This window comes from Adiantum capillus-veneris, chromosome 12 (genome assembly GCF_014529385.1).
Source record: "Adiantum capillus-veneris isolate H3 chromosome 12, ASM1452938v2, whole genome shotgun sequence".
Classification (NCBI taxonomy): domain Eukaryota; kingdom Viridiplantae; phylum Streptophyta; class Polypodiopsida; order Polypodiales; family Pteridaceae; genus Adiantum; species Adiantum capillus-veneris.
This window is the reverse complement of record NC_140942.1, coordinates 35,001,594-35,022,590: the sequence shown is the minus strand read 5'-3', so window position 1 is coordinate 35,022,590 and position 20,997 is coordinate 35,001,594. Positions and strand designations below refer to the sequence as shown.

General features: G+C 43.7%; 1 protein-coding gene across 1 annotated transcript in view; it reads right to left on the bottom strand.

Annotated features, from left to right (window-relative positions):
* Window positions 1–18,371, bottom strand: part of LOC147445566 (aminopeptidase P1-like) — a 133,748-nt gene extending 115,377 nt beyond the window's left edge. The window contains exon 1 of the mRNA XM_086525037.1: window positions 18,183–18,371. Within this exon, the coding sequence (XP_086381163.1) occupies window positions 18,183–18,272 (90 nt within the window). The 5' untranslated portion in view covers window positions 18,273–18,371. The remainder of the gene's footprint in view (window positions 1–18,182) is intronic.
* Window positions 18,372–20,997: the final 2,626 nt, after the last annotated feature.

The window sequence follows — 20,997 nt, the reverse complement described above, 5'->3', positions numbered from 1 at the left end:
ACAAGATTTCGCACGTGAAACCTCTCCGAATTCACCTGTACCTACGGGGGATTAGCCGCTAGCTAATCCAGTACCTATGCAAGAGGCTCTTGCCTCGGCAATCGCGCATGAACCCACATAACTGTACATTGGTCAAATGAAAAGCCCACTAGAGGGGCATAACCATAAAGAATATGGGAGAGAGAGAGTAGTGAGAGGTGTGCAGGTCATGACATCCTGCACCTCACTGTACATAGAGGTAAGCCAGCACTCCATTGAAGCTCTCCCACCTGTGACAGCACTCAAAAACGAGCTCACAGCTGAAAATCACGTTTTTGCCTTCTCTTTAAGTAGTAAACTGGCCTCAGAGTGCCAAGTGTCACTCATTTGTGTATTTTCCCGCTTTAGACCCTCGGGTCTAAAAATATCTCACCTGCAGCCTCTGTTGACTTGGAATAACTTTCCGATGACAAAATGGAAGCGTCACATTTTGCCACTGTCTTTTAGTACACGTTGGATCCAGTAACCTTTCGAGCATACCCAAACCGACAGTTTAAGAATGCAGTTACACATGTACTCTTCAATAGAAATAATTGTTGTACCCTTGACAAACTGACAAGAAATACTCACTTCTATAGCACTAAACAAACTTTTGGACATTCCATAAGAGCGATTGCCAAACTGACAATCTGTACAGCTCTAACATTCATGTAACATGCATTTCATTTGAGCTCACTGTAAGTAACATGTACATCATTTCTTTCAGAAGCCATTGTCACACTGACAATCCATGTAGCTCTGAATCTCAAGGGGTCAAGGTAGGTTGCAAACCAAGGTTTTATGTTCCCATACTTTTAGTGACTCTGCAAGTTCACTTTTTTCCATTCACTTGACGCCCAGAGGTGAATAGCTTTTGAACTTTACCAAACAGCACCTTGCAACCTTGCCTTTTCTTTTCTTTCTTTATGTGCCAAAATCTATTCCGGGACCAAGATCTCGTCAAGTTCCTCGACTTCCGGCTGATCTTCAGCTGGCATATCTTCTGGCACATCACCCACATAGGGTCTGAGAAGACTCACGTGAAACGCATTGTGAATCTTCCAACTCTCAGGCAATTTCAGCCTTTATGCAATATCACTGATTTGCATACTGAGCATCGAAAACAATCTTTCTCTGCTCTTCATCTTGATCTTTGGAGATTAACTTGTGATCTACCCTTATGCTGTCACTTTTATTGGGCTGAGAATTCTCTTTTTGACCCAATTTTGGCAGCATAATTGTAGTAGAAACCTTCACAACCAAAAATCCACATATCCAAGTGATTATCCACGCATAATAGAGCACTTTTGCAAACCTATCCTGGAAATTCAGCATGCTGAATTCTCTGTTTTTAGCTCCTAAAATGCTCCAGATCACTTGTATTACTGTCCTCTAGCTTCCCCGAAGCTCTTGGGACAAAAAGGCATCAAATAGGGTCAAAACCCTAAATCTGCAAAAAAATACAGCAAGCTGTATTTTCTTCTTTCGGGCTCTGTTTTGCGTGCCAATCGCACCAATTCGTAGCCTTTGATCTTCTACATCAATAGGACTACTTGCCCTTTGATTTACACGAGATTTCTCGCAAGAAATCTTGTTAAATCATCCTGTACCTATTTTGAATTAGCCTTTAGCTAATTCGGTACCTGTATGAAATCATTCCAAGTGGAAGGAGTCTGTCCTTGTAACAACAGTGTATTCCACCACTGACTTGCATTTTTTTCACAAAAGTGGCAGCTTTCCTGACTTTAAATGCTCCTTCCAACAAATGCTTTGTCAAACTGTTCGAGAAAAGAGGAAATCTTTGTCTCTCATCAAAGCCATTGAATGTGTCAATGGACTCACTGATCATCTTCTTTGTATGGCTTTAGCTTATCCATTGACTCCAAATTGTCAAAAGAGACAGTTTGCATAATGGGTACACCTGTGGGAGCCATCTGTACTCCCTGGCCATAACATGTTGATGTCCAGGTCTCATATTCACTGATGGGATTGAAAAACCAGCCATACCCAAGTTGCCTTGTGACACCCCAGACAGACCTTGTGTGCCCTGACATCCTGGGTGCAAACCAATGTTTGCATACATGGGGTTGGGCATCATGCCTTGCATACCCCTAAACACTGTTCCTAGCATGCCAAAACTGCCTTGAACTTGATTTGCTATTGATGAAGATCGTATGAACTCCATAAATCTTGGATTCTCCATCAATTGCTTGAACATGATCACAGCAGTAACAACTTGCAAAGCTTTCTCTGCTTGGCCTGAACTCTCGCCAATTTCATGTGCAATTGGAATAGGCTGTCTATCCTCTGAAGAGGAACCCTCTTCCTTGTTGCCATCCATCCTGTATCCAAAGAAAGACTCGCAGCCTTTCTCACCTTTAAATCCAAAGAAAGACTCGTAGCCTTTCTCACCTGTATCCAAAGAAAGACTCTCGTAGCCTTTCGCACCTATAAATCCACTCGATCTACTTTCAAACTCTCTGTGTTTTCAAGGTTATCCCAAACTCTCTCTGTGTCTTTAACCCAAACTGACCAAGGCTCACTTCTTGAGGAAAAAGTGATTTAATCCCGTCGATGGAACCATGTAACCGGCCTGTTAACTTCAAATAGGACGGTAGACTTTACTTCAAACCTTGATTTAGCTTTCACCCATTATTAGTCGTCTATTCTACCTGTGCTATAATGACACAAGAGAGGGGAATGGGATACAGATGCTAGAATGCATCTATATGCGAGTCAGACACTAGATTGGCCCCTAAATAGGTGCCCCTTTCGGTATTTCTTTATTCTTTAAAAGAGGGAATAAAAGTTGTGGTTCCCTACAAGCTGCCTCGCACAATCTGGGCTGAATTTCTTCTGTTCTGGCCCGATTTCAGCAACATAACTGTACTAGGACCCTTCACAGTCAGTATTCCCACGCATCAAATGACTTTCCCGACGCATACAGACACTTTGCAAAACCTGGCGAGAATCTGCAGCACGCTGAATTCTCTGTTTTCTGCCCTGAAAATGCGCCAGATCACCTGTACAACGGTCCCCTTGCGTCCCCGAACCTCCTGGGGGTATTAGGGTCCGTTTAGGGCCAAAACCCTAAACCTGCAAAAATACACAGCAGGCTGTAATTCACTGTTTCGGGCTCCGTTTCGCGTGCCGGTCGCATCCGTAGCAAGTCCTCGAGCTCCCGCACCTGTAGAGCTACTTGCCCTTTGAATCGGACAGGATTTCGCACGTGAAACCTCTCCGAATTCACCTGTACCTGCGGGGGATTAGCCGCTAGCTAATCCAGTACCTGTGCAAGAGGCTCTTGCCTCGGCAATCGCGCATGAACCCACACAACTGTACATTGGTCAAATGAAAAGCCCACTAGAGGGGCATAACCATAAAGAATAGGGGAGAGAGATTAGTGAGAGGTGTGCAGGTCATGACATCCTGCACCTCACTGTACATAGAGGGTAAGCCAGCACTCCATTGAAGCTCTCCCACTTGTGACAGCACTCAAAAACGAGCTCACAGCTGAAAATCACGTTTTTGCCTTCTCTTTAAGTAGTAAACTGGCCTCGGAGTGCCAAGTATCACTCATTTGTGTATTTCCCGCTTTAGACCCTCGGGTCTAAAAATATCTCACCTGCAGCCTCTGTTGACTTGGCCACAGAGTAACAAAATGATCCCCATGTCAAACTGCACGTAATGACGTGAAGACATTTTGCCATCCAAAAATAGCAATCCCTAAAATTTAGGAGTTTCTACCATTACATTCTTCTAGGTCATCTGACCCTCTTTGTACACTGCAGCCACACCCAGAACTGAAATGTAGCCTATGTAGCAAAGGATTCCGTTTTGGCTGGCCAATGACCCCACTTTGGCTAACCATAGTCCTTGTCCAACCTTAGTGCTCTTTAGCCCTCAGGCCTGGACCTGAACAATTCCACACTGGCTATGCAATGCAGGGCAGTTAGATTTCCAGAGGGGTGTTTCCAAAAGGTAAAACAAACGAAATTCCCCAAAGAAAGAGAAAATAAACAGAAATGGAATTGCCACTAGCTGGTGACAGCTTCATACCGCAGACCGTTTGTCTCGAGGGAGTGCTCAACGGCGCTGTTTGTTGTGTCTTGTAATATGCATATGTAAGCATTTGTGTTGCATTGTGATGTGTCAACTATTGAATGTTCCTAATTGGATGAGATTGCCTGGATATGTAATTTTAGTGCATCAAGACACCCGGGAAGATCAGTACGGTCTAGGTGTGATGGCTAATTTTACTACGCCGGAATATCAAGAGTTCCGATCTAGACGAAAGGAGAAGCTAACTCCTTGATCAAAAGAGCCGAAAGGAGAAGCTAACTCCTTAACAAAAAGAGCAAATTGATTGTCCCTCGAAATGTCTCTCGGAATGACCCTCGGATTATTTTTTTGAGCTAACTTGAGTTGTTTTGCAGATATGCTATAATCGCGGACAATTACTCTCTTTCAAGAAGGGGAGATGTCACAAACTGTTGACGTGTCAAAGTCCCGAAGAATGGAGCCAACTTGTAGATGCCGGCCAAGGGGCCTAAACCCTAAGAAGAACAAGTAACAGAAGGAGTCCTACCAACTTATGGGGACCCTGTCCGATGGGGCCCGAAGTGACATAAAGGAAATAAAGCAGGACCCACACACACACACAAGAAATTGCGTAGCTGGTGATGACGTGGCAGATTTTCGAAAATTACGCTGGCTGATGACGTGGCAGGCTACACGGATTTCCGTAAATTACGCTAGCAGCTTTTGGCATTGCTTTTGGGACCAGAAGCTTTTGAGTTTGAAGGCTTTTCATTTGTGACAAGGTTTTTGACTATATTGAGAGGGATGGTGATAGAGGAGCATTGTTAGCAAGGACATGGATCCCGCTATTGTTATATGTTGATTATGTTGTGTTGATTTCTAGCTCTCCAAAGGGGATGCAGCTGCAGTTAAATGCTTTATAAACATTTGCCCATGATAGTGGATTGTTTGTTAACCTTGGCCAAACCAAGGTTATGATGTCTAACACCACACCGTAGTGGGTCACGAGGTCAGCACCCACATTTACATATGGTTAAGAGACACTAGTGTATACAGACGCATACACCTATCTTGGACTGATGTTTTCATTGAGTGCACCAGAGACTAGATTGACCAAAGCTTATGCAATTGTCACAAGACGGGCACCACGTGCCAATAGGAAAGAACAGACTGAACAGACTTTTAGCACTTCAATAACAACCGAATTGAAAGAGAGACGACACGCGACACGGAGTGGCCGAATTCCACCCAGAGAGTATTGGCCCCAAACCTTGGCGCCCCTTTCGGTATTTCTTTATATTGCATCAACACAACAAGCCGGTCCTCCAGACTCTGCACATTCTCCAAGAAGCATGCCAGAGAATGAGCCCTAACCTCATATTTAAAGGCCCTAGGCCCCCAAAGCAGTTTACAATGAAAAGCCTTCAAACTCAAAAGCATCTGGTCCAAAAGCAATGCCAAAAAGCTGCCAACGTAATTTACGGAAATCCGTATAGCATGCCACGTCATCAGTCAACGCAAACGCGGAAATCCGTACAGCTTGCCACGTCATCATGTCAACGCAATTTTCGGGTTTTGACCATACAGCTGCCACGTCATCAGTATGGACGCAAGTCTTTCTCTGTATGTGTGGGTCCTGCTTTATTTAAATCCTTTATGTCTCTGGGGGCCCCATCGGACAGGGTCCCCATAAGTTGGTAGGACTTCTTCTTCTGTTACTTGTTCTTCTTAGGGTTTAGGCACCTTGGCCGGCATCTGCAAGTTGGCTCTCTTCTTCAGGGCTTTGACACGTCAGCAGTTTGTGACATCTCCCCTTCTTGAAAGAGTAATCGTCCGCGATTACAGCATATCTGCAAAACAACTCAAGTTAGCTCAAATATTTCCAAGGGTCATTTGTTAGGTGCAACAGAATGAATGTTTGCGCTTTTGCTCAAGATGAGTGCTCCGAATTGTGCTCAAGGTTCCTTTTGTTCTTATGGAAGGTAGAGCCTTCCGTTCTTAATGAGAGAGTGCTATAATCACAAACAAAGTGAATGGACACTGCGCGTGCAAGTGTATGAGACTGAGAGAGAGAGAGAGAAGAGAGATAAGACACCAGAGAGAAGAGAGATAGAGAGAGAAGAGAGATAAGACACCAGAGACGTTGTAAAACCCTCCTCCGAAGGCCCCACTCTCGTCGGCGAGAGTGGTCTACTTATGATTGCACAAACAGGTACAAATTGAATGCATGTGACTGATGCAAGTCTAGGGTAGGTCGACGATGACGACAAGGATGGTGACACCGACCTAAGGGCTGAAATCTGCAATCTTTTATCTGCTGTCCAAAAACGCTATGGCTGAAATCTGCTGTTGCCGAAAACGCTAAGGAAAACGCTGATTCTGCTGGTCTTTAGGGCTGAAAATCTGCATCTACTTTAGGCTAAAAACTAAGGTTTCTTGGGCTGAATCTGCTACTCTTTCACGGCTGAAACTGATGGTCTTTCATTGCTGAAAATCGCCATGTCTACTGCTGCAAATCTGGAAACGCTAATCCTCATGAAAAACGCCAGGGCTGCAATCTGGAAACGCTAGGTCGGGGGGTATGTGGCGATGATATCCTGATGCAAAAATGCCAAGGACTGGGACTTGCTTGGCGATGGTGCTTGATGAAGAAAACACCAGATACTAAGTCTTGCTTGGAGGGGAGAACCGCCAAGGTCTTGCTTGAGAAGTTGTCTGCTGAGCTTGGCTCCTGTTGCCTCTTCTCCCAATTAGTGCTAGTCTAGGTTTGCTTATATACAAACTTACTCAATTCGCCCTACCTACTTTTCAACAAAAGTCACTTAAAAATAATAAGTGAAAAATGTCAAAAATAGGTAAATTAGGCTAAATGCACTCGAAAATTCCCCTGAAGGATTCTGATGGGAATGCTTATGATCATGTTGTATGCAACCAAAGGATATGCATCTACACTAAGTGACTGGGCATGCACGGTCTGCGAGCAGACTCACAAAAGTGCCAGATCACTTCCTATTATATACTGACTTGATAGAACTGAACCTTTTCATGCTGTAGCTTGTCCACGGACACATAGGGTTGGATGTGTCACGTGACATGGGGCCCCTTCAGATGGGTGCCCCATAAGTTGGTAGGACTTCTTCTTCTGTTACTTGTTCTTCTTAGGGTTTAGGCCCCTCGGCCGCCATCAACAAGTTGGCTCTCTTCTACAGGGCGTTGACACGTCAACAGTTTGTGACAGCAACCTTGGTAGTCTTCAGTGGCCCGGTGTTTTCATTGAGGAGAGCCGCAAAGACTAGATTGACAAGAGCTTATGGAACCTCGGGAGGATTAGAGAGAACGTGTTCGCACGTTCAGTTTCAGGAACCAACAAAGCTCAGACTTTTTGACACTCTAGTGGCTCTAGCTATGATTTACGGAGTTCAGATATGAGGACCCTCTGGTAGATCTGGTAGCATTAATGGCTGGAGATGTATGAAGAGGACTTTTGTCACAATCGGGAGCGCATAGCAATATAAAATACATTTGGATAAATAGGATTTATCACTTATTACTGAAGCTAAAGGATATAGAAAGAAATAGAGAGAGAGAGAGAGAGTGAGAAGATCGACACAGTACTGGAAGCTAGAAGATGGGCTGGTCCCCCCCCCGGTAATAGTATCTTTATTACTGAGGAGAAGTCTATACAAGCACATGAACCGAACGTATTACCACGTTCGTTCTAGAATAAGATTTGATGATTCTCGGAAGCCTCAGCTTCCAATTCCTAGGGCAAAACCCTATTGCAAGGAACTTCCGTTCCTTATTCCAAATCCTTGAGAACCAAGGTTCTCGCCTCTGGATCTCACCTTCCAGACTCAGGGCATAACATCCCTGCAACTCTCTTTTTCAACTCTGTTTCTACAATCCTCTTCCCGCAGAACAACTTTGCTTTCCCGGGCACGAAGTCCTTACTTAGGAACCCCAACTTCCGGATCACAACTTGAGAGACTACCTCTCTCCGATCCGTGGATCTACTTTCCAAACTCGGGTACGAAACCCTTCGGCTGATCTGGCTCTAGTTCCTCAGAGAGCTTTTCTCCTGCAGAGGCTCGTGCCTTCCTCTGCTCCTACTCCCTCATGAAGAGGAAGTACACCTGCAATCAAATACTTAGAGATCATAACATGAAAATCGTTACCTTCAAAGTCTCGACGCTCGAAACACAACTCGGTTCTCGAAAAGCAATTCCTCGGAAGAGATCTCTACATAGAAAATCCTCTCTTCCAATCCTACACACAAAAGAGGTGTGTTCTCGAGCGCTCCGTAGGCACTTCTTCGCGAGGGAACTCGCGCACTGGGTCTTGGCGACATTGGGTACACTTGAGACAGCCATGGGCATCACCGGCAAACATCTTCTTTGCGGGTGAACTCTGCAGCAGCATCTCCTTCTTGCAAAAACTGATCCTCCCCTCTGAGTGAGGGCATGTGATGCTTGTATAGCTCCTCGCCACGGGCACAAATAGCTGCTCACGTAGAGATCGCAACTAGTTTTTTTTTTTTTTTTTCCCGCACTGTTCTGCCAGAAAAAGAGAGAGAGAAAATGCTAGCTCATCTGTTGCCTTATTTCAGATGGCTGCCCACTTATTAAGTGGGCGGCTGGCATATTTTAAAAATAGTCTGAATCTGCCCAAAAACTCAATAAAACCTTATAAGTAAAAACAATGCTTTCACAGCACTTCCCAGGAGTCCCTGGATGCAATCACATGCACAATTGCAATGCAAACATAAACTTCCTCACGGGAAAGCATCTGCTTTCACGAAAAGCAATCCCGCTTTCTCAGAAAGCATTCATTTTTCCTCAAAGTTTCCTCTGAACCCATCTTCATTCAAGTGCTTGCTTTTCCTTGTGCACAATTCTAACACAATTCGGAATTTCCTCCTGACTATGGATATTCCCTTTACGATGCACCCGTCACCCACCTTGTGACGCATCAAGAATACCCATCACCTAGTCCTTTCCTACCGAACTTACGGTACAATCTCCTTCACGATGCTCTGTCACCCATCCTATGACGCATCAGAGATGTCCGTTCCCGGATGGTCGGATACTTCTTTCCGATGCTCCCTGTCACCCATCTGATGTGAGTGCATCAGAAGTACCCGTTCCTGGTGGCCTTACAGATATTCCAGTTCTCAGTGCTCCCGTCATTACTTTGAATGACGCACTAAGAATACTCTGTACTCGGATGTCTCCAGTGAGAAAAACCCTCTCACTTAAAATTCCAATAATTCATTTAGAATTATTTTTCCTTGGTGTTCCAAGCGAGAAAACCCTCTCACTTATAAATCCAATAATTCATTTAGAATTATTTTTCTGTAAGATAAAGCCAATTTAGCAACATCCTCTCACTTATAAACAGTTGTCCTCAATTGTAGAGGTCCAACTGAACTATCGGGGTGAAACCGGAAAGCTTCCAAATCTTGCTAAATGGTGAGTTGAGCTAAGTCCTTTCTCAAAAGAGAACTTAAAAATGAAATTAAACAAAAATTCAATAATTCAATACTTACCTTACCTCATGTCTTTCCTCTAATACCTCGAGGATATCCTTCACCTTTCATTAAAGTTACGAGCCATGTAAGAACTTGTCATTCGCGTCTTTCCAACAGATTGGAAGTTTCCTCATCCGAGAATCTGTTAACTCAATTCTACATTCTCAATTCCGAGAAGAATAATCCTCCTAGAAATCAATCTAGGTCTATGTCCTTGCGCATAACCTTGCACTATTAGTCCCGAGGATATTAAAGCTCTTGTGTCCTCCCACATAGGGCATGTCGAGAGCATTAAGCTCATGTGAATCTTCCTACGGCAGACAAAGTTTATCATCTTACCAAAGTAAGTTCTTATTTCGGGCCTTTGCTTTGGGTAGGCCAATTGTTCTGATCCAAAGTTTCCTTATCCGAGACTATTAACTTGATTCCGTCTAGAAGAATAATCTTTCTAGAAATCAATCTAGGTATTTGTCCTTGCGCATAATCCTGCGCTGTTAGTCCAGAGGGTATTAAACCTCTTGTGTCCTCCCACATAGGGAATGCCCAAGTCATAGAGCATTAAGCTCGATGTCTTTCTTTCACAATTTGCGATCACCTTAAAGAAGGTTCTTGTTTGGGACCGTCGCTCAACGTAGGCGGACAGTTCCAATCCGACGATTCCTTGTGCACAGCGGCACTTCCTTCCAATTTTTTCCTCCTGCGAGTTATTACCACCAGCAGTGTTTTCCAGACGCCCTTAAGAGTCTCTTCTTTACAGAATCATAACAAATGATTCACCTTCCGAGCAGCATCAATGACGCCTTGCAAAATCTCAGGTAGATAGGATTCTAGCCATAGCATTTTCTGAACGTACGTTCAAACCCAGTTCACAATAGAGCGAACCCTCTTTGATTCTCAGGGATATTCTCCCATATGTAATTCTTACCATTTTGAAACGGTTGGCGAACTATATTCTTACGAACATATTAGTTCGAATTTATTCCAGCAGCGTGTAAATGCTACTTGACCTGCTCATGGAGAAACATATATTGCAACCAAAAGTTGCTACTGTAATGGTAAAAGCACATAGCGTACTCAATGATCAACGACCATCAGAAAACCTCTTCTCCGTAGAGAAACTCAAATTCCTTCTACCGAACACATCTCAAATAGAGATTCTCGTGTCGGAATATCCTTGCGCGCAAAAAGGCGCTCAAGAGAGTATAACAAACTCTCGTCCAGTTCCTTGGATAGGTCTGCATCTTCGTGTGTTATCCATGTACTCAAAAGTGTACATAATTCTTAAGCTGTGTTAGAGTTTCAATGAACCTGGAAAATTACCTTCCCTTCGTAAGATCCTTAGGGCATAGACGCTCAACTTGACGATCCCTTGGCTCGATCTTAGAGCAATACCCGCTCATCAAATAATCTAGGATTTCAATCCTTGGATTCCTCGAGCACAAGCCGTAGTCGTCGCTTGTTCCTTCCCTCGTAAAAAGAGTGTTCATTCACTTGTGCGAAAAGCACTACCATATCTTCCCTTACCGGGTAGGGGGTGTGGGCTTAAAGAGTATTCAAGCTTAATGAAAGCAAGAGTATTCAAGCTTAATGAAAGCAAGAGTATTCAAGCTTAATGAAAGCTTTTCTTTGTTGGAAAGCTCAGAATGGTTCCTTCATAATTTCCTACCCGTAGTAGCAGGTAATCTGCTTGAGAATTACTGGATACCAGATGAATAGTTGACCTTCCGGCTAGTTAAGCAAACCAAGTCATCTCAGAAAACAATGTTTCAATTTGATCCTGCTCTCATAAACACTCAAGAGTGAGTGGTCCCGGTTACACATAACCATACCTCATGCAAAAGAGCAAACAAGAACAATGCACTTTATGATTTCCGCAGAGATGTAACTTTGATCGAAAACCTGCCCTCTAACTTAAAGTTCGAGGGTCTTCTATTCAAGAACTCAGGAGTTAGATTGAATTCCCTTACTCCAAACTTTCTGTGTTCAATGGTTACCGCCCCACTACAGGGATTGGATTCTATGTACACTAAGCTGTACACTTTCAACATTTATTGCTGACTCTACCATCTGCTGCAAAGTATTTTGCAAATGCGTCTACAAAATTCGGGCAAAAGTCCTTTGTTGAATTTCTTCATCTTTCCGCCCTCAGAGAGGGTCGAGAGTGGAGCTACCTTGGCAAGAGTGAACCACTACTTGCTTTGACTCACTCATGTTCCTATTGGACAAACCAATCCCAATCTTCTTGGATGCCTTTCTCAAAGCGTAGAGGAAAAAAATTTGTCGGAAAATTCAGCCTTGAATTGAATCCAAGTCTTGTTGTAAGTTCCTTGAGGAGCCTTGGTATACCACCAAGTACTTGCAATCCCCTTGAGGTGTTTGGTCACAATGCCTCACCTTCGACGCTTCTCAGAAATTGCCGTTTGCAAAGGCAACTTCAAACTGTCGAATGAAAGCGGTAGCTTTCGGAACATCTTCCCTCCTGTCAAAAGTATGAAACTTGACCGGAGTGTTCTTAGGTCTAAAGACCTTCATATCCTTCCCGGAATGACGGAATTTCATGGCTATGGTTCTGGATTGATGTTCATGGATATTTTCAGGATTCTGAAGGATCTTGAGCATTCCGCTCCTTGGATTCTCTAGGTTCTTGAGCATCATGCTCTTGTCGCCTTCTCAGAGAATCACAAGTCTTGTGTCGACTTCTTGCAGAAGAAATTTTTTCTCCCAACTCTTCGAGCTTTTCCTGCACGGCTTAGGGTTCCACCTGCTTACTTCTCTCTTGGCTTGTCATGGCTTCTTCCCGTATCTTTCCAGAATCGTCCTCCTTTACAGAGAAAGAGAGGAGACAATGCTCTGATACCACTATCACAATCGGGAGCGCATAGCAATATAAAATACATTCGGATAAATAGGATTTATCACTTATTACTGAAGCCAAAGGATTTAGAAAGAAATAGAGAGAGAGAGAGAGAGAGAGAGTGAGAAGATCGACACAGTACTGGGAACCAGGAGATGGGCTGGTCCTCCCCCGGTGATAGTATCTTTATTACTAACGAGAAGTCTATACAAGCACTTGAACCGAACATATACCACGTTCGTTCTAGAAAAAGACTTGATGGTTCTCAAAAGCCTCAGCTTCCGATTCCTAGGGCAAAACCCTATTCCAAGGAACGTCCGTTCCTTATTCCAAATCCTTGAGAACCAAGGTTCTCGCCTCTGGATCTCACCTTCCAGACTCACGGCATGACATCCCTGCAACTCTCTTTTTCAACTCTGTTTCCAGAGTCCTCTTCCCACAGAACAACTCTGCTTTCCCGGACACGAAGTCCTTACTTGGGAATCCCAACTTCCGGATCACAACTTGAGAGACTACCCCTCTCCGATCCGTGGATCTATTTCCCAAACTCGGGTACGAAACCCTTGGGATGATCTGGCTCTAGTTCCTCAAAGCGCTTTTCTCCTACAGAGGCTCATGCCTTACTATGCTCCTACTCCCTCACAAAGAGGAAGTACACTTGCAATCAAATACTCAGAGATCATAACATGAAAATCGTTACCTTCAAAGTCTCGACGCTCGAAACGCAACTCGGTTCTCGAAAAGCAACTCCCCGGAAGAAATCTCTACGTAGAAAATCCTCTCTTCCAATCCTACACACAAAAGAGATGTGTTCTCGAGCGCTCCATAGGCGTCTTGGCGACATCGGGTACACTTGGGACAGTCATGGGCATCACCGGCAAACATCTTCTTTACGGGTGAACTCTGCAGCAGCATCTCCTTGCAAAAACTGATCCTCCCCTCTAAGTGAGGGCATGTGATGCTTTTATAGCTCCTCGCCATGGGCACGAATAGCTGCTCGCGTTGAGATCGCGGCCGGTTTTTTTTTTTTTTTTTGCGCTATTGTCACGTGACACATCCCAACCCTATGTGTCCGTGGACAAGCTACACCACAACAGGGTTCAGTCAGTTTAGTCAGTTTAGATTAGCAGTGATCTGACACTTTTGTGAGTCTATTCGTAGACCGTGCATGCCCAGTCACTTAGCATAGATGCATATCCTCCGGTTGCACACAGCATGATCATCAGAATCCATTAGAATCAGTTAGGGGAATTTCCCAGTGCATTTAGCCTATTTTCCCTATTTTTGGTATTTTTCACTTATTATTTTTAAGTGACTTTCCAACAAAAGTAGGTAGGGCAATTTTGCTAAGTTAATATATAAGCAAACCCAAGTTAGCACTCAATGGTAGAAGAGGCAGCAGGAGCTTCCCGCTTAACAGGCAACTTCTCAGCAATACCCCCCTCAGCAGTAGACCCTCGCCATCCACTCCTTCCCTTTGGTGTTTCCTCCCAGCAAGCCATCGCCTACAAGTCCTCTTGCCTGGGGTTTTCCAACCTCAACAGATACATCCCAGCCAGCATTTTTCAGCCTTGAAAAAAACGCCAGCATCACTTGCAGATTCACCGTTTTTTCAGCCTTGTCAAAAACGCCAGCTCAACAGTAGCAAAAACGCAGAATTCAGCAATTGGATTCTCACAGTTTTCAGCCTATGACACAGTAGCAGATCAGCCCCTAGACGGTTGCAGATGTTCCCCCATTTTCAGCCATAAAAACGCAGCCAAAACAATCATTTTCAGCCACCAAAACAGTCCCGAAATTCAGCGATTAGAAGAACTCAGATTTCAGCCATCAAGTCGCCATCGTCATCACCGTCATCGTCAGCAGCATAGTCCCATTACATCAGTCCATTGCATACGCATTGTACACCTTTGTGCAATCAAAGTAGACCACTCTCGCCGACGAGAGTGGGACCTTCGGAGGAGGGTTTTACAACCTCTCGGTGTCGTATCTCTTCTCTCTCCTTCTCTCAGTCTCATTCACTTGCACACACAATATCCATTCACTATGTTTGTGAGAATAGCATTCTCTCATTAAGAACAGAAGGCTCTACCTTCCATAAGAACAAAAGGAACCTTGAGCACAGTTCGGAGCACTCATCTTGAGCAAAGCGCAAACATTCATTCCGTTGCACCTAACAGCTATTCTACCAAACAAAGAGAGAGAAAACGCTGGCTCATCTGTTGCCTTATTTATCAGATGTCTGCCCACTTATTAAGTGGACGGCCGGTATATTTTAAAAATAGTCTGAATCTGCCCAAAAACTCAATAAAACCTTATAAGTTAAAAACAATGCTTTCACAGCACTTCCCAGGCGTCCCTGGATGCAATCACATGCACAATTGCAATGCAGACATAAACTTCCTCACGGGAAAGCATCTGCTTTCACGAAAAGCAATCTCGCTTTCTCAGAAAGCATCCGTTTTTCCTCAAAGTTTCCTCTGAACCCATCTTCATTCAAGTGCTTGCTTTTCCTTGTGCACAATTCTAACACAGTTCGGAATTTCCTCTTGACTATGGATATTCCCTTTCCGATGCACCCGTCACCCACCTTGTGACGCACCAAGAATACCCATCACCTGATCCTTTCCTACCGAACTTACGGTACAATCTCCTTCACGATGCTCTGTCACCCATCCTATGACGCATCAAAGATGTCCGTTCCCGGATGGTCGGACACTTCTTTCCGATGCTTCTTGTCACCCATCCGATGTGAGTGCATCAGAAGTACCCGTTCCTTGTGTGGCCTTACAGATATTCCCGTTCTCAGTGCTCCCGTCATTACTTTGAATGACGCACTAGGAATACTCTGTACTCGGATGTCTCCAGTGAGAAAAACCCTCTCACTCAAAATTCCAATAATTCATTTAGAATTATTTTTCCTTGGTGTTCCAAGCGAGAAAACCCTCACTTATAAATCCAATAATTCATTTAGAAATATTTTTCTGTTAGATAAAGCCAATTTAGCAACAAGTTTAGCCTCTATGAATGATTCGGGCCAAGGCGTCAGTGCCACATGAGATTATTCAAGTCGAGCTAGTTGCCCCTCCCCACGTCGTTGAGGCACTTACTAGATCAGTCTCCTTTATGCACAATTTAGGGGACCTCCCCAAAGACACATATGTTCGGCTAGCCCTTGAGTCCTCCTAACACCACGCCACACGGTGATACATGCAGGTATGGACAGATGACATAATGGTTTCAATTACATGGTTTCAACATGGACAAATTGCCTCCGTTCCAGTACTCCGTAGATGCACCCCCTCCCTATCTCACACGAACAGAGATCACTAAGACTCGTACATCAGGATTTGATTCGGCTAGATATCAGAAGGACATTATTACATTCTTTATACACTAAGGAAAATACATGTTGTTGGTGCCATCATCCGCCGCAAAGTATCTTGTCGATATATCTGCATGTTTCTGTGAAGTTCGGGTAGAAGTCCTCCATTAAATTTCTTCATCTTTTCTTCATCAAAGAGGTTTAAGAATGGAGCCACCTTGGAAAGAGTGGACCAATACATGTTCACGTAATCCATGACTTGCTCATCCTTGTCAAGTGCAACGGAAGTCTTTATGGATTTAGCTCCGATCTAGTACTCCGCACAAACACAAGGGACACTTTACTGCACTTGAAAGAACTGAACTGAACTAATAGAAAGAGACACAAGAGAGAGAGAGAGAGAGGAGAGACGACACGCGCTGTCGGGTCCCAACCCTCAAGGGCCCCCTTTCTCTGTTGCCAGAGCAAGTACTTTCTTTATTCTTGCACAAATACTCATACAATTACTAAATTTTGAGATACTGATGCTAATGGGTATTGATGCTACTGATGTTGGTGTTGGGTACTACTGGGTCTATGTCGACGAAGGTGATGCCGACGACGATGGTGATGAAGACGACAACGACGACGACGGTTATATGGCCGAATGCGGGATCTGCTATCTATGTCGATCGTAAGGGGAATGCAACCACAACGAAGCTAATGCTGGAATCTGCAACACTTCAAAGCTGAAACGTTAGCTGTTTAAAACTGAAAACGCTGGCCATGCTTTACTGAAAACACTGGCCATACATCTGAGAAAACGCTAGTAGCCTCTAGGCTACTGGCTGGTCTTGCGGCACGGTCTCGTGCCTCGCCAAGTCCCTGGGTTCTCTACCTCTACAAGCGCCAAGGCTGCCCCCTTTATAGATGCCAGAAGGCTGGATCGAGCAAGCTCAAGGGCAGCGCACGATTTCATTAAATTGACCCCAATTGTCACTTATTAATTAAGTTCCTCATAAGAGGTGGTTCACACGGTCAAAAAACCTGCATGGTGAAATGACTGTTCTTGTGCAAGAGAGGGTAAGAAAGTGTAACCGGCATGGGCATGCACGTCCTGCTAGAGGCTCACAAAGGTGCCAGGCTCGGTCCCAAGCTACTGGATTATGCTAGACTGTGGCAGAACATGTGTACGCAGCGCAAGTGAAGTACGCACGTGACAGTGCTCCTTTTGGGAAAACTAATCCCAATCTTCTCTAATACTTTTCTCAAAGTTTAGAGGACAAAATTTATCCAAAAACTCAGCCTTGAATTGAATGAAGGTCTTTTCTTGAGTTCCTTGTAGAGCTTTGGTATACCACCAAGTTCTCGCAATCCCCTTGAGGTGCTTGGTCACATGCCTCATCTTCAAGACTCGTGGGAAATCGCCGTTTGCAAAGGCAACTTCAAACTGTTGAATGGAAGAGGTAGCTTTCGGGGCATCTCTTCTTCCGTCAAAAGTACCAAACATGATTGGAGTGTTCTCAGGTCGAGAGACCTTCTTTATATCCTTTCCAAAATGGTGGGATTTCTTGGCTATGGTTTTGAGCTGCATGTTCATGGTATTCTGAAAGAGGAGTGAGGTGAAATTGTGGATGATAGAGAAAGTTCTTTCGGACTTCTCGGAATTGATTTTGAAGAATCTCGCGCATCACACTCCTCAAATTCTCGAGGTTCTTGAGCATCATGCTCTCGTCGCCTTCTCAAAGAATCCATGTCTTGTCGACTTCTTGCAAAGAGAAAATAATTTCCAACTCTACGAGCTTTTCTTGCAGTTCTTGAAGTTCAATCTGCTTGCTTCTCTCTTGAGTTTTCATGGCTTCTTCCCGTATCTTCCTAGAGTCGTCCTCCTTTACAAAAAAAGAGAAGAGACCGTGCTCTAGACATACTCTTGCAATCATGAGATGTGTTAACAATGTACGGACATGCTTGAGCAGGGTATGTGCATTGGACATGCTACCGAACCGTGCGATTTATATACGTCAAGTCATATTTCTATGTCTAACTGCTATTATGAGTATCCGTGAATGTTCAATGTCTATTCCAACAACATATACTCTTAGGAAGGAGGATGCACATTTATCTATAGCTCCATATCTTTATTTCCTTGCTTTATTCTATGTTGTGGCTTGCTAAAACAAGCCTTACGGATACAACCTCAAATGTTTGACTTGGACTTGTAGGTTTTACCTAGTTCACCGGTTTCATATTTCAACAGTACTTTACCAGCTGGCCTATCGCCCCTCTATCTCTCTCTCTCTCTCTCTCTCTCTCTCTCTCTCTCTCTCTCTCTCTCTCTCTTCTCCTCCTCCTCCTTGTCGGCTAGGTCTTTAAGGTCTCTTTAGATAGTTTCCTCTCTCTCTCTCTCTCTCTCTCTCTCTCTCTCTCTCTCTCTCTACCTGGTGAGCATCTTCAGATGGCACAATTAGCGCGTCGAGTGGGGGGCAGTGCGAGAGCATCAGAGACCGCAGAGCATCAAGAGGATCCATGGCTTTCTCGTCTGCTATTTTGTCCTGTTCCGGTCAATATGTCTGCTAACGCAATACTAGCGTAGATTCACAGTGCTAACAAAAAAGCAGCTCGTTGTTAGAGCACCGTCCCACCGAGTGCTTGTAAGTTGTGGGTCCGTTTTTTATCCTTCCGTGTGAAAGAATTATAAATTATCTATCTATATCTACAAAATGCTCGCCCAAACCAAAAAAAAATAAAATTGTCAACAAGTGCTAGCTCAGTTGATAGTGCAAGAGCCTCTTCTATCCAAGGTCTTGGGTTCAAACCCCCTTGATAGGTCGTGTGACATGTAGCCTTTGGGGTTGTTCCTCCAGTCTACATGATTGGTTGGCCTACCTTATCCAGATGGGATGCTCCTTGTCATGGAGTCGGGTGTGTGAGTCAAGTTGTAGCTCTCTCTTCCAAAAAAAAAAAAAAAGCATTACCTTGATTGTCTAAGAGAGTTTTTTGAAAAGCTTGCACGCAATAACAATTCCATTTCTATTATAAGATTGGCAGACGAATGACGCTACACTAGTAATTGAGCAAGGAGGGGATAGTTTCTTTCACTATGGGCAATACAGTATCATGAGAAAGCACTTGAGTTTTGTCCTAGTAGGGCACTTGAGACGCAAATGATGTAAGAAGGCCCACATAATTGTAAGCATGCAACATAAGTGATTTTGTCGTGTATAGGTATTAGGGCAAATTATGATTGCACGGGGACTGCACTCATGTTTGCATCTTGAAGTTTTATGGCCTTGCACAAACAATGGACATTATTGAACAAGTGCATGGTAAAATTATAAGGCAAGGGCTCTTGAAAACAACATTGGGATTAGCAATGCTTAGGTCTACATGTATGCCAAATGCACCGATGTCACAATAGGTGCTTTCTATTTGGAATGTCATCTCATGGAGTGCATTGATTGCCCGACAAAGGCATGGGAAGGGCAAGGGCTAGGGCATAGAATTGTTTCTTTGTCATCAAAGGATGCAAAGTGATGACTAAATCTTAATTGTTCACTCCACTTGTGTGGGTTCAACTCTATGTCCCAAAATTAAAGGGCAGTCCCCCCCCCCCCCCCCAGTGGAAATCACATACATATGTATCACAACCTCCATTTCACACACCTTAACCTTCAGCATATTCCCAACTACTAAACACTTTACCTTTACATTGTTCGGCCATCTTGTCTTTGTGAGGTGATTGTCCACTAATCTCCCAAACCAATGAATCACTTGTTTCACACAACATAATTCTTCCCTCCATTGTTGATGTAGACATTCAAGACCCACTCGCCCTTCACTTGCACATCTATCACAAGGATGATATCCTTTAGAATCCTCTCAGAGATAAAATCCATACCCTTTGTTTTTACACATGATTACCATTTTAGACCATTGTTTAAGCACTTTTCACATTAGATGAAGAAATTGGGGCCACAAAATCTTTGGATCCTACGAGACACATTATCAATCAAGTCATTAGATTGAGACGACTCGCATAAAGAAAAGTCTTTAATGCCAATTTTATAACATAGCTTTGCCTCCCTCTTGTTAAATTCATTTTTCTTCCTTCTATAAACCACTTTGTTATCCAGTCTCTCTTCTTGCATTGCTTTCTAAATAGGCACAGCATCCATTTTTACCACTTTAGCCTTACCTGTGTCATTGTTTGTATACTTTCCATCCCCCTTGGCTTTACCTTTGTCCTCTAGGTTGATCACATCAGCAACGCTATTTTAGGCATGGTTGGCAAAGGTGGTACTAGTGTAGGCATAGGCAACAATTGCGAAGATGGTTGTAGCAGCCTTGGAGGTCATGCTTACTACATTTGCAAGGTTGGTTCTTGCATCCATGCTTGGCAATGACACCTGCTCCCAAGGACCTCTATCGTGCACATTTCTTTTGGGGTAGGGGCAAAATTAAAGACCATTTCCATTATCCCCGCATTTGAAACAATGCAATGAGTTGGTCACTTGATAGCCATTCTAGAGTTAGAGATTCAGAGTCATATGCCAAATCTCAAATCAGATTAGATGAAAAAAATTGGACTTTAGAGGACCAGATTGAGAACTTAGAAGGACCAGATTAGATGAAGAGAATCAAACTTTAGAGGACCAGATTGAGAATTAAAAGGACCAGATTAGATGAACAGAATCAGACTTTAAGAGGACCAGATTGAGAACTTAGATGGACAATGAATTGGAATGAAATACTTCAGATGACATGGACTAAGACAACTAAAAATATAGATTCGGATTTATAAACTAGTTCAGAAGTACAAAATTCAAAAGTAAAATTGGTACATCACTCACTACTCATGCAAGCTCTATAGGATGTCTACCGGCTAGAGTTCCAGTAGATACAAAAGTTTCAATTCCCAAAATGGGATTAATGGGTTCTATTTATAGGTATCCACAATGGGGTCTAATTAATCGTATAGTCATACAGTGTCACATAATTGTCGATAACTCTGTTAGGTAACTTGTCTAGGTAAACCCTCGTTCAAGGTATTCCTAGAGTAAACAATTCCCACCTTTTACATCCTCGTCCCTTTTCTTGAAATTTTTCATGTACAAAATTTTAAGATTACTTCTTCCGCTTGCGCTTTGGTCTATCTAGGGCCTTCTTTTTCTCAGGTTTCTGCACTTTTTAAACTAGGGGTTGAGCGGCTCTGGCCATCACTTGTTGTTGGGGAGTACTGGAGGTTGTGCTCCC